Source organism: Notolabrus celidotus, chromosome 14 (genome assembly GCF_009762535.1).
Source record: "Notolabrus celidotus isolate fNotCel1 chromosome 14, fNotCel1.pri, whole genome shotgun sequence".
Taxonomy (NCBI): domain Eukaryota; kingdom Metazoa; phylum Chordata; class Actinopteri; order Labriformes; family Labridae; genus Notolabrus; species Notolabrus celidotus.
Genome location: NC_048285.1, coordinates 23,943,197 through 23,957,350, shown reverse-complemented (window position 1 = coordinate 23,957,350; position 14,154 = coordinate 23,943,197). Strand labels below are relative to the sequence as shown.

At 40.1% G+C, this 14,154-nt stretch overlaps 1 protein-coding gene across 1 annotated transcript in view; it reads right to left on the bottom strand.

Annotated features, from left to right (window-relative positions):
• Nucleotides 1-9,205: 9,205 nt before the first annotated feature.
• rtn4rl1b (reticulon 4 receptor-like 1b) overlaps nt 9,206-14,154 on the bottom strand; it is a 166,108-nt gene continuing 161,159 nt past the window's right edge. Inside the window, exons 2-3 of the mRNA XM_034701884.1 lie at nt 12,612-13,063; nt 9,206-12,043 (exon numbers count right to left, since the gene is read on the bottom strand). Of these exons, the coding sequence (XP_034557775.1) occupies nt 11,153-12,043; nt 12,612-13,063 (1,343 nt within the window). The 3' untranslated portion in view covers nt 9,206-11,152. The remainder of the gene's footprint in view (nt 12,044-12,611; nt 13,064-14,154) is intronic.

Here is a 14,154-nt window from a genome sequence, read left to right as displayed (position 1 = left end):
GCTGTGCACCTTGCAGCTAGATTCTGTGTATCACTTTACTCCAGACTTATTGGCTCAGACATTTGGTGTTATGCAAGTAGAAAGTAAATGATAAAACTAAAATCATAATACTGAGTTATTATGCTGCTGAAATGCTTTTTGGGTAGGTATACAGGGCAGTAAATGTAAATGGAAGCCTGTTTTGTTTTTCCCTTCCGAATAGTGTTGTTTATATGAACAAGGGAGATGTTCATTGCGATTACTCTATTATTTCTGGCCACAAAAGTTATTCTTTATATTTTCTTTGCCCAGTTAGATGTTGCAAGAAGACAAGAACGACGTGAAGGAGGACGAAGAGGGTATTACTGCCAATTAGCTTGCTGACTGTGACAACCATCTGAAATAAGGTAAGGTGCTTCTTTGATGTAAACTTTCCCTGATGAGCTGTTAGTGACCAACAACCTTAATTGATTTGATTTTGGCAACCCCTGTTGAAAAGTAGTATGACCTTTTTGTTGATCTTGTCCAGGATGTGGATAGGTAGAGTCATCAGTATTACATGTGTAAGTTAACAACTTTTTACAGTGGGTGTAAGTATAGGTTTGCACACACATGTTAGAATATCTTGTAATTGAGCAGTCCAATAATCCTTAAATTCTTCATTTCTGTTTTAACCTTGATTCGGCATCATGGCAGTGTGCATGGACGCAGCGTCTCCTGGCTCTCTTAGATAAAACAACCTTGCTCTCCAGTCTTGTTAAGCACAACAAAGTGCAATATAGTTTCATAAAATGCAACATTTAATTTATTTACTTATTTTACAATATGTATTACCCACTGTATGGAGAATAAATATTGTAAAATAATTGTAGTCCAATGACAACAAAGGCTTTCCATTAGATTAACTTACAACTGAGGAAACCCCCTGAACATGCTCCATCTCTTACATTTGGAAATTTGGTGACACGCAGGAGGTGGTCTGATTTGTTATCTCTATTGTCTTTGTTTATGCTGATGCTGTCATCCTCGAAGTAATTGCAGTATTGTCTTTGAAAGTAATGAGATAATGAAACAGAGCCCTTTTGATTCTTTGTTGTGTATAATCAGCACACAGCTTCAAAGCTTGAGTGATGTCAGTGTGCTATTGAAATATGTACAAAATATGACATGATAATTACACACTGCCGACCCATCGGCTGCAACTGACACCCTTCATTGCATTTGAAACGGCACAGGGGGTGTGTTCTGCCTGCGCTGGAAAGTCTACTTTATTTCTGAGTACTTAGAGAGGCAGAGAGGATTAGGAAAGGTTTGGGAGGGTCTGTCACTGGCTAGCCTCAAGGTGAGTGACAAAATCACTACAACATCAGCATATTTCATTCTCTTTGTACCCAGCGGTAAGAGAGCCAGAGAGCCACTTTGTCAGGGGATCAGAACAGAGTTTTATTCAAATTAAAAACTGGGAGATATGCAGACATGGACTCCCAAATTGTGCTGTGGTTAAAAAAAAAGCTTGGTGCTCAAGAAGGGTAGCTGTGTGTCTTCCTTAGAAATTCTCAGGGGGTCATTAAATGATCATGGCTTGCCATGAAAGCTGTTTTCTTCCAGAAACAATGTGGTCCAGAGAAGATATTAAATTAACTGGGTGTCAGGATTTTTATTTCAATCATCACTCAGATTATGTAAACTTCAAGTAATATTAAAAATAATGATTAATTGATTAGAAAGAAAGAAAGGTAAGAAAGGTACTTTATTAATCACCAGGGGGGAAATTACATTTTTTCACTCATGCTATTTTGCACTCACATGCAGTGAACATGCTTAGGGAGAGATGTCAGAGTGAGGATACTGCCGTCAAGATGCAAGCTTTTCCATGGTTATGGAATGGTGGTATTGGTTTATTATACTTATTTAGGGGGATAATGGGAAATCCTACATTTTTAAAGAACTAGGGTCTCCATATAGTAGGTTCGTGCTCATCAAATGCTTAAGTTCAGAGACTGTTTATTATTTCACAAAGCTGTATTGATTTGTCAGTAGTTGGTGATTTACTGAGGAATTTCCTTTAAAGAGCTTCCCAATTCATGGTCTGCATCCATTGAAAGACACATTTTAAGGCAAATACATCACAGTGGCGTGCAAAGACTGTTACATTTCGAAATGACTCTTAAATGCTGAGGACAATTGCGTCCTACTTTTCATGGACCACAGAGAATCCATCAGGTACATCCTTCTTTACCAAACCTATCCCAGGAATCATTGCAAATTCAAACTGGATTACATCAACTTGATATGATTTATTGAATGCTTGCATAAAGTTAGTATTGAACACAAAGGCACATCTCACCAGCAGCCATGAAGAGAAAGGAAAAATGTTGCTGTGAGGAAGAGTTTTTCTTTTTTTAGATCCACTAGAAGAGTGATTAATTGAGTGGTTGTGTGAGATGTGTGTGTGTGGAGGGGTTAGGGGGTTGGTGCTTTTGTGTCATTAGCCTCTTGACTGGAGCGTGGACCCCTCCAGGAGTGATGGGCTCCACAGCTGCTTCACAGTCAAAAGAACGATGTCTCTGTTCCTTAGGCTCTTTCAATTGATTGTGGGTGTTAATTGTACGCATTGATCAGAGCCAAAGCAGACCAAGGAACAGAAATGTGAAAAACCAAGAGAAGTGCTGCTGTCTTAGAGGGGAATTTAGATTTCATCCAGCCTCGGTCTGATTTTCTCAGTTGGGGCCATTATTTATCACTTTGTTCAAAGCAAGTTCAATGGCTAAATACTCCCTTATGCTGTTGGGTTTTTTTCTTTCTAGAAGATAAAAGACTTGTTAATGGAAACATTTTTAACCCAGCTCCTCTGTTGTAAGTGCATCACAGGTTACAGAACATGTCTGGCATAGCAGCACACATTTGTGAAGGAGCCTGTAACCTCTCAGCTAATTTTCAACTCCCAGGGATCTTAACAGAAGGCACAAAATCAGAAGCCTAGGTGAAGCTACATAAAATAAGAGCGACAATACATGTGACTTAGCTCATGAAACTAGCTATGTAGTTATATAGCTAGGCTTTTCAGACAGATTCAGCAAGATCTGATTCATATGACATGCCAAATTCACTAACCAGTTATACCACTCAACATTTGATTTGTTCAGGAAGCATTTTCAGCTATTGTGGCTACATCTGGTTAGGGGAAAAAGCTTTACATATCTTATCTTAGCTTTCAGTTAGGCTGACCAGTTTTCTTTCTGGTGTTTGGAGTGCTGCAATCTTGTTGCTAGCAAAGGCTAAAGAAAGTCTAAATTAGCAGGCTCAAAGCTAGCTAAACTAGGGTTTGGTTGTTGTTTTTTTATATAAAGTAGAAGTACGGAAATTAAAATATTCAGTCACATGTCATGTTTTTCTTTGAAATGCAAGCCAGCTGATATAGGTTTGGTTAGTTTGGCTAATAGGCTAATAGCTAGCTAAGAGAGAGTTTAGTGGCTCTTAATATGACGTAAAAGTACTCTAATTTCAATGTAGAATGAAATAATTGATAGAATTTTTAATGCTAACCTTATGTTTCCCATTAATACAGAGTGTGAGCAAGCTAGACTGATTGTTAGCAAGGAGCTGTGGTTAACTATTCAGAAGTATGTCAGGTCTTTTCTATAATTGCAAAATCTGGTTAGCGTGGTACAATGATGGAACAAATTTAATGATGTTGTGGGAACGTGTTCAAAGTATGTATGTATGTTCCCATGTACATGTATTCTCTTTATGGAGAAAGAGTTGATATTAGCCATGTACATGTATTCTCTTCTGCCCTGTGGTAATCTTTATTTAGCTGTTTCCTTATGTTTCTACATCTAAACAGTTACTTCAGAGACTACATTGCTATCATAAATAGTGAGACATGGTGAAAAATTCCCAACCTTTTGATGAAGTATATTTTTCCGAAATAAAAGCTGAAGTTTCCTAGTAAATCAGCTCAAGCCACAGGCACTTTGGAGAACATTACAGTCAGCTTTCTGTAAAAATCACCAGCAGGCAAGGGTGATTCATAAAAGCTAGAACTGCGCTAACCAACCCCTTTTTACTGCACCTATACCAAATAAATAAAGCATTTAACCTAGATGTATTGTTATGGAGAAACATGCCATGCTGACTTTCAGTATTTTTTCTGCATATTCTGTTTGTCTTGAGGTCAAACATGAGAAGATTAGTGAGCCTTTAATCCATGCAGGTGGTGCTGTGGCCTTGGGCAGCTCAAGTCCTCTCAGTTTAGTATGCAGGCTGCCTGGTTTGAAGAACTGGAGCACACCAGCGCTCAAGGGGGATTTTAAGCTAAATAAATAGACAAAATAAAAGAGCTGGAATAAGAAAAGGGTTTTTATGGAGAAAGAGGTGATATTAGCTTTGTGATTGAGTGGGGAGAGTGGGACTCGGGGTAGGAGAGGGAATAGGCGCAAGTGTTGTGGCATTCTGTGGTGTGTCTGCTGCTCTTAATTATCATGTCCCTGCGTGTGCCGTCTCCCTTCCCAGCTCACCCACTTTCTTCATCTCCTTTTCAATTTTCTAATTGCTTGGTTTTAATTAAAGCCACACAGAAGTGACAGCGAGTCAATTAAAAAGCCAAGAAGTAGGCTCAGATAGTCAAAGACTGCATGTTTTGGGAGGGATTCCTGTCAAAGAGCAATGTTTCCTCAATACTGTCACACCTTGGGATGAGTCAAACTGCTGCCTCTTCCCATGCATGAATAAGTGATGTGAAATCCAACATGGGGCTTCTATATTTGGAGGCCCATGTTGCGGTGGTGTATGATACTAGCTTTCTGCTACTTCTATCTACATACATGTTATATTTATAGAATCAGCTCTGGAGTGCTGTGAAGTAGCAGACACCTCTTTGAATCTATTTTTTCACTGTTTGCAGCTTTTTTCTCTTTTCTTTTTACTTTGATATTACCTACGTGGTTGTGTTCTCTTGTGTCATTTCCTCCCCCGTGAATCCCAGCTAATTCCCCTCCCTCTAACTGCTCAATTACTGATGTGCTGTAGCCTTCCGCTCTCTCTCTCCCTCCCTCCGCCTCTCTCATTTTCTTAATGATACCACATTCCACGTTTTAGGACCTATTTCTACTCATTCCATCTTTTAATTATGCAGCAGCGTGTTCTTAGGCACTGGCTTCTACTCTAACAGCAGTAGTCCTAACTGTTTTAACACAGAGGATCTTCTACCAGCTGAACTGGGTTCTGACTGTGTGCAGATTTTATCCTAGATTTCCTCTGCAATGAGACAATTACTATTACGTCCCTGCCTTTGATGTGCTTTGCAAATAACTAGGTCGAGTCAGATGAGAGACTATGAGTCAGATCCTAATTTACCTCAAAGTTGGGTAAAATCAAGCTATTGTGTAAAACTCCACTGACAAGCTAACTCTGAATTTGGGCGCTACACTAATGTAGGGATACTTTTCAAAGTGCCATTCATTTATGTTATTTGCATAAGTCACTATCAATCGATATCAAGCTGAAATACCTATAATTTATTCCTAGTAATGTATTAATGTGCAGACTAAATTTGGTTAAAAAGTCACCTTAAATAATCATTAGGTTTCTGTTTGTTTGTTTTGAAATAAAAACACATTTGTTTTATCAGTGTGCCCAAAACGTATTACAAACCTAAGGTCCACCATGTCATTTTTGTGCATTCAGCCACACCCCATGGTCTTCATCACTGAATGGAGCTGACAGGGTTGTTAGCCTAAGTGTTAAGCATCTATCATCTGAAAACAGATAATAAATACATGTCAGTTTCTGGAGTCGAATCCTAACCTCTGATCCTTTTCAGGAGCAGTTACTGGCTATACGTGTGAGTAGCCTCCTGGCCAAAGAAACTCTGTCTTCTCACCACATAACACTGTGACTTTAGTCTGATGTCAACAGACAGCTGATGCTTTGGAATTCTGGCAGACGACTTCATATTTAAAAGAGTCAATGTAACCCACAAACCTTTCAACTCATGAAGGGAAGGATTTTATATTTTTGCTAATACAATTGATCAATTTCTAGCTAAGAAAATGAGACCACTCTTATGTCTTAAATGTAAAGCTACAACAAGGAACTCAATATAAAGGCAGTGACAGAAAATATACTAACCAGTCACCCAATTAAATAATCTGTCAATAGTTAATGATGAGGTCCAATCATAAGCTGAAGGCGCAAGTCAGCAGTAACTTTTCTACAAACGATGTCCTGATGTTGAGTGAAAGTCTGTTGGTGAACTTGTATTGATACTTCAAAGACATTTACTAGATCAAAAAGGAAAAAAAAGGAACAGTTTTCATATTTTGTGCATGTATATAAAAGCTACTGTATATATAAAGGACACCCTGCCATCATTTTCCATGCATTGTGAGATGTCAAGTCAAAATACTGCCTCAATGAACATTGACATATTGCTCTGGTAGTGTTGATTTGAAGCTCACTGACATTGTTATGAAAAGTTCAATGGCTCTTGTGTGACTGTTCATTACGTTTCAAAGTCCCTCCTCTGCTCTGCCAATCCTGCAAAGAGCGCTGCAAGAACCAGATTTGTATATGTCGCCATACGTTCATGCACACACTCAAACTAGCAGGCAATTTAGATTGACCATTTAACCCAACAAGCATGTTTTGGACTGTGTGAGGAAACTGAAGAGAACCCATGCATGCATCAGGGAGGGACCATCCTAACTCCATATAGAAAGGCTCCAGCCAAGTCAGAGATTCAGGACCAGGAACCTTTTTGCTGTGATGGAACAGCGTCACCAGTGCACAGCTCTAGTTTTGAACAATGTGTGAGTAATTCATTCCAGCCATGTAATTTGACTAAATTGCTATTTGTATTGAATTTAAGTTTGCTTACTTTTTGGGACTTTAAATTCTATAAAAAAAAACAGCATGGTTAAAAAACAAACAGTGGGCGAATGAGAAATACTTGAACATACAAATGCTGGCTTAAATGTTTAATACACAGCTCTGAATGAGTAAACTGGGAAGAGAGGACCCACCTGCATGGATCAGTCTGTCATCTGCGACCCTGGTTGTTTGACATCTGGAAGAAGAGTCAAGTCTATCAATCAAGGTGAAAACTTGAAATCCTGAGGGGCTTCAGTTCATTAAAACCAGGAAGCAGGTGTTGTAGTCTGGCATCCTGAGACATTTTAATTTCCAGTACTTGCTTTCTAGAACTGTATTTATGTTTTATAATCAGTCTTCTGATGCATGTAGACACACAGTGGGTGTGAGCGCTGCCAACTCTAATCCCATGGTGAAGATATCGGTTTGAGTGAATAGTTTTAAAAGCTCTTACAACTTAATTCAGAGGAAATTCGTGTTGACTGGAGTTGCTTTATTTTGCTGACCACACTGTCAACACCCACAAGAAAATATTCTCTTTAAACCTGTTGAACAAAACAGCAATGTGGAGGAATGAAGAAAGAAATTCCCTTTCTACCAGAAGCCAGGGCCTAGGTTAAGTACTCAATATGCTGTGTGATGAGCAGAGAAGGGTTCAGGACTTTGCTGATGACATCCTTCCTTTAGATCTGCTCTTGGTGCTGTGTATAGAGCCATGGCTACTGTCTCCTCCTGTTTGTGAGTAATAACTTTATTAGCTGATAACTCAAGAAAAGCTTGTAAACTGACCTTGAGTTGACAATAAATCAACACATGTACAATCAGAGCAGTCAAACCACAACATTACCGGATAAACAAGCTTGTTTTTGAAAAAGTAGCGATATAATTTAATCAAAGAAAGCTTGTTTGAAATAATTGAACTATTTTCAGCTCCCCAAAATAATTTAAATTTACTCCCGTCTTCAATTTTACCTTCAGTTAGTGAAGATATAAAGTGTATCAACAAAATATCAAGCACTTAAACCATGTTTGCCCTCAGATTGATGAAGTTAGCTGCATGTGTCCTGTTTTCCTATTACAGTGATGGATATTCGTGTGCATGTGAACAACTGTATCAGAGAGAGTCCACACCCCATCAGCTCCTGCAAATAGTAACAAATGGATGCAGGGATGCCTCATGTGGTTTCTATGTATCATTAAACATTCCCATTCAGCTCATTCAAACATGAACATGGGAAATAAACTATACACAGCTGACTTTAGGCTTCATCATTGGATTGACATGTAATCTGAAAACTGCATACAAACCGTACACGAGGCCTTTGGTGCCTATAAAAGTAAAGATTAAAAGGTGCCTTGACTTTGTTCATCATAGGCCAGAAAATGTGCAAAATTTGACTTTGGGTTCCAACCAAAGCAAACGGTGTTAAAATCAGAAGCAATTAAATTAAATGAAGCTTTGTTAATTTAATTCTTTAATGTTCACAGTTTTGAGGCCATTCCAGCAATAAAATGCTGAACCCGGCAAACAAAAAGACTGCTTTTAGAGGGTTATGTAAAGAAAGGTGTGAGAGTACTTATGAGGTGGGTGTGAGAATGAGCCACAAGGAGAATCTGCTGGTGGTGAGTGGATGAGCATCAAACACCAGATGCCAGACCTGCTATCAGTTTAAACATAATTACACAGCACTCCCATCCATGCATATAAGCGTTCCCTCTCTGCTCATTTATCATTGAACAGAATTTGGAAAAAAAAAGTTAAATGGAACACTTACTTTTTGGATCAATTTCTATCGAGGATGGGGAATTCAATGAGGAGGAAATGGAATTTATGTTCTAAAGGCCCATTAATAATAATAATAATAGCCTGGAATATCTACAGATTCCCTCTGACACATTCATTAATATCCTTAGTGCTTTCCAATGATTTATTGAACTGCAATATATCACACCGGGGTCTGCATGTCATTTTTGAATTTTCTTTTCTCCCCCTGCTGGTTAGGAGTTTACTTCATGTGTTTTTCTCCTTTGTTATTCCATTTGGAAATGTTTAGACTAAACCAAACATAAATCACACGTGTACAGTAAGAGGAGATCTGTGAAGGAGGCACTTTCAGTTTAGCCAGCAGCGTCTGTTTTGTTTCAGGGGAAACAAATTGCAAACTAAAGCAAAGATAGAGGGGGAAACAAGAGGGGAAAGAAAATAAATCTTGCAGATGGAATCATTTTCTGCTATAGATACAGCAAATTAAATGAAAAAAAAAAAAGGCAAGAAAAAGGGACTGGGCATGCTTTTTATATTCACCAAACAAACCCTATGAACTGCTGCAATAAACAGACTCAGACTGCAACGGTAGACATAAGAAGATATAGATTTTAATATCTTTATAAACATTTTTGTACTGTTGTTTTCTGATGGTAACTTACTGAACAATTGAATAATGGCAAATAAGGAAGATGAATATAGGCATACAGTCAAACAAGTAATATGGAGGTGAATAATTGTGCATTAACAAATAAAAACGGTTCTAAAAATATAACATGAAAAATACGTAAAATAAACAAATCACCAGCAAATTAAAAAGTCAAAAGACTCCTCCTGACAAGAGGAGCAGATAACCCTGTTATCATCATCAATGTCACTGATATTGTTTTTCTGATAGTTATACAGGAAATGATTAATATCAGCACTGCAAGGAGTCCGCATGTCTCCTTGATAGTGGTACAGTTCACATCATTGATACAAACACCATCTTATTGGTAGGTTTAAGGGAGGCACAAAAGCTCCTGAAGTAGGATGTCCTGTATTTATTCATCTCTTTATCCACATTGTATCGCATCTCCTTGTTACTTCAGAAGCGATTGTCTTGGTCTTGAGTCCCCACATCCATGGACAATCACATCAGTTCATAGAGAGGCGCAACTCCCTCAATATGATCCCTGTTCGTCCATGCTCCATTTCATGTATTTTTTTCATCTTTTCTCGATCACGAGTCATTTAAGGTACACAGAAACACATTTTTTTCTCTCAAGTCTTGTCCTTGTCTTCCTTTTGAAGCTTTAGTGATCAAGAAAAAAAATGTGTTCCACACATTCTCAATGAGGAAGGTTTGTTCTCACAGAGGAGGGATCAGTTCAGCACAACCTCACTGAGAAGCTGAGAAAGCCCCGTTAGACCCTCGATCTCAAAGGCTCCTGTTGGCCCTGCAGCGGGGGGATCTTTCTCTAGGTCCATTTTGTGTCTTACAAAAATCATATGAACAACATCTGACACAAGATATAGACAGACTCTTCAATATTCACAGCTTGATCTCCCAGAGACGCACATTGTTTACCAAGCAAATGAAATCAGGGCATGGCAGTTCTCAATATCTTGAAACAATTAGCAGCTTAATATTCAGTTGCACAGAAGGATAGACGTAGTGTAAATGAGGATGGGAGCAGATCTGTGTGTACAAATGGGATACCAATGAGAGTAGCTAAATGGGCAGAAGAGTTGGTAAAATACTTTTAAAAAAGCCAGCAATGTGTAGAGAGGAGTTAGCATTTGCTACTGCTTCATACAGCGTACAAGCTAACTGGTCGCTCTGTCGATAGCAGTAAAACATCAGCGGCTGTAGATTTGTTTGTGTTGTGAAAATGACACATTCCTACGTCTGAAAAGACTGACATTTTATTGCCATGCAAACACTTCACCTCTTAGCTTAAGAGAAACGTTCTTAAACCCAATTGTTTGACGTGTTAGCACAAGATGCAATAGAAAAATAACAATAGGCAGAAATGGTGAAACAATGTCATCAACTGTCCATTTTCTTACTTTCTTGTTAACAATTTACAAACCGAGCTGAAGATTAAAGCTGAACGGAGCACTTAGCTTTCAGTCTCTGAGCTAACTAGCTAACAAATTGTCATTGTTTGCTCTGTCAGCTCATCCTTAATTTCAGATTTTTTTTTACCAGATTTTGGTCATTGGAGCTCTGGTTGAGTGAAAAAAAAAAACACAAGATCATGAAGAAATGAAATCAAACTGGCAGAAGTGGCAGTGCAAGCTTGGTCGCAGATAATCTTTCTGTCGTTCACTGACCCTTAGTCCCTTCAGTTTTTGTGCTGTGAGTCTTTCTGTTGTAGATGTTTGATGCTTTGATGCCTGTTTGAGTCTGAACAATAAAGCTCCCTACACAACATTTACACATATAATCACACTCACACACACATACATAAATGACACACAGGCCTTGTAGTGCAGGAGCAAGAGAGGGTCTGAGGGCTGTCTTTTGTGATTAGCCAAATCCTCTAAAGGTCAGCGGAGGATGTTGTCAATGTTTGTCGTTAACAAGGCCACAAAGAGGGCAGGGATGTGTAGTAAGGAGTGGGATAACGTTGCCCTGTTGTTGGCTTGCTGAACCCCACTAGGGGGGCGGACAGTGGTCCGGGGAGTGCACTTGTGCTTCCTCCGTGTGACGGTGCCATCTGGGGATGTGTGGTCATGTTTCCCCCCTTCTGTGAAATCTGGGGAGGAATCCTCCTTGTCTGCCATGACCTCCTTTGAGTGAACCTCATTGTCACCCTTCCCCTTGCTCCCCCTGGTACGAGGCTTTGTGCAGTTCCGAGAACGACCAGGCCTTGAAGGCTGGACTAGGTGGGTCTGCCCTCCAGAGCCCACCACTACACCACGATTCATGGACGGATTCACCGTGCCAGATAAATTGTTAGTCTGGGCTCTGGACTCAGAGTTCGGTACAGTCGGCGAACAGTTGGGGAAGTCCTCCTTGCGCAGCTCTTTGAGATCTTTTCCATACATATCAGCTGGGGCCTGGCAGCCCACTGAAGATGTAGAACCTCTGAAACGTTTCAACCATTCCCATAGCGACAGGGCCTTGCAGTCACACGACCAGGGGTTGTCATTCAGGCGCAGGTATTCCAATGCGGGCAGAGTGTCCAGACACTGTCCAGACAGCTGTATCAGGGAGTTGTTGAACAGGTAGAGAGTGGTGAGACGTTTCAGATCATGAAAGGCCAGGCGGTCAACCCACTCAATCTGGTTTTGGTGCAGGAGCAGTCGGTCTAGGGCTCGAAGCCCTCTGAAGGTGTTCTGGTTGACGCTCCACAGACGGTTCCCATGCAGGAACAGATGGCTCAGGTTGTGGAGGTCCATAAATGTGTCATCCTGCAGGAACTTCAGATGGTTATCCTGGGGAAGCATAAAGAGCACACAATCACAACATTATATGCATCTTGTTTCCACATAATAGGAAAAGATTTTGTGAATCAGAGGTAGTTTCAATCTGTGATCATCTGTGCAATTTAAAATTCCGAATGAATGAACACAACAGGCTGCGCAGTGTACTCCAGCGGGAGGCATTCCTAAGATGCACTGTCCATCTGACTTACTGCATGCCCTACTGCCTTCTGAAAACTAGCAAGCAGTGCTGAATGAATAATCATGATACTGAACTGTCTGAGCAGTGATGTGTGGAACAATTTTGGCTTAGACACCATAGATTAAAAACTTCAGATAAAGGTAAGGCTGTTTGCTGATGTAAAACAAAACTGCAAGCTTGTCACTCAAAGCAATGAGGAAGCAAAGACATTAATTGACCTGATGGTAATTCTGCAATGTAATTTAGAATAAGGCTACATGGTTTGTTTTGGAATACATTTGCATAAATCATGTCTTAGTTCAAATTTTGTTCTTTTGGAAAAGAAACACTCAGAGTTTTGCTGTACAAGGAATACAAGTTTTTCTATCTCTAGTTTACCTGTAAATAAAGGTACTGCAGGTTTCTGAGGCCTTGGAAGATGTTATTAGGGAGTGAACTGAGCCCACAACGGTACAGGTGCAGCGCATTAAGCCGACTCAGCCCGTGAAAGGTGTCTTCAGCCAGAGAGCGTAGGTGACGGTTGTCTCCCAGGTCCAGCTCCTCAAGCAGCGTGAAGCCGTGGAAGGTGGAGGGCTCGATGTACGTGATATTGTTGGAGTAGATCCAGAGAGTGACCGTGTTGGAGCTGAAGTGACCCCGAAGTAAGCGATGGATCTTATTGTTCTGTAAGAAGATGCGCTCACTGTCAGGAGGAATGCCTTCAGGGACAGACAGGAAGTTGTGGGCTTGGCAGGAGACTGTGCTTGGTGCAGTGTAGCAGATACAGTGACGGGGGCAGGACCAGGAAAACTCGAGTCCACAGAGAACCAGCAGGAACTCCAGCCCGCAGCCTGCAGTCAGCACACACAGACACAGACAGGGAAAGAAAAAAGGAAAGCATATTGAGTACAGGGTCATGTCAACTGCATTGATTTTGCTTCTTATTTTTTAACACTGGAAAAGGAAGAAATGACAGAAACTTTCAGCTTCTGCATGATAACACGCCTCCAAAAACAATGCTAACAAGATTAATTTAAGTGGTATGTTTACCATGTTCTTCATCTTAGCTTACATGCTACATTTGCTAAATAGCACAAAAAACAAACAAGAAATCCTGTGGCTGATGAGAATAAGATCTGCGGGTGTTTTAATAAATGTCAAACTTGCAGATATAGACAACATAAAAGTCACCTTGGTCTTCAAGTTTCACAGAAATCAATGTTATAGTTGTTAGGTATGACACTCTAAACCACAAAGATCAGCGTTCTCTTTTTAGAGTTTTATTTTTAGGCATTTTTGCCTTTCTCAAAGATGGGACAGTGGAAAGAAATCAAAAGAGAGAGAGTGGGGAGTGACATGTGGAAAATGGGCCCCAGGTTGGAAATGAACCTGGGTTGGCCGCTTCACTGCTAAAGCCTCTGTACATGGGGCGAGCGACCTAAACTGGCCAAACTGCTTCCCCAAAATACCAACTTTCAAGAATAAATGACGCAAAATCTTCGGTTATAACTACTAGGGCGCCCCCTGCTGACCGATTATTTGCAGATTTGGACAAACTCATGTTTCAGAAAAGCTTAATCAAGTAATCTGATACTGACCCACCAGGACAGAGTTCAGATCTAAATATGGATCTTTACACTGTTGGTCTCTTTGCCACTTTTTTTGTCATCTTAAAGTTGGCTATGACCTTCACATTGGTGGGACCTTTATACTAGCATAGAATGAAGAGATAGAGGTAATAAATTGTGTGTTGGTATTTTACCCAGAAGATGACACTCAGAAGCCAGCGACCATAAAAGAAAGATGAATACAAAGGAAGGTGGACCATACTAGTGGTGCAACTTTTTGACAGCATTCCTCCTTCATTGGGTCAAAAGTATGCATTTAAAGTAAACTGTGATCAAGTGAGGGTAGTGGCCTCATAATTATGAACTCTACCGGA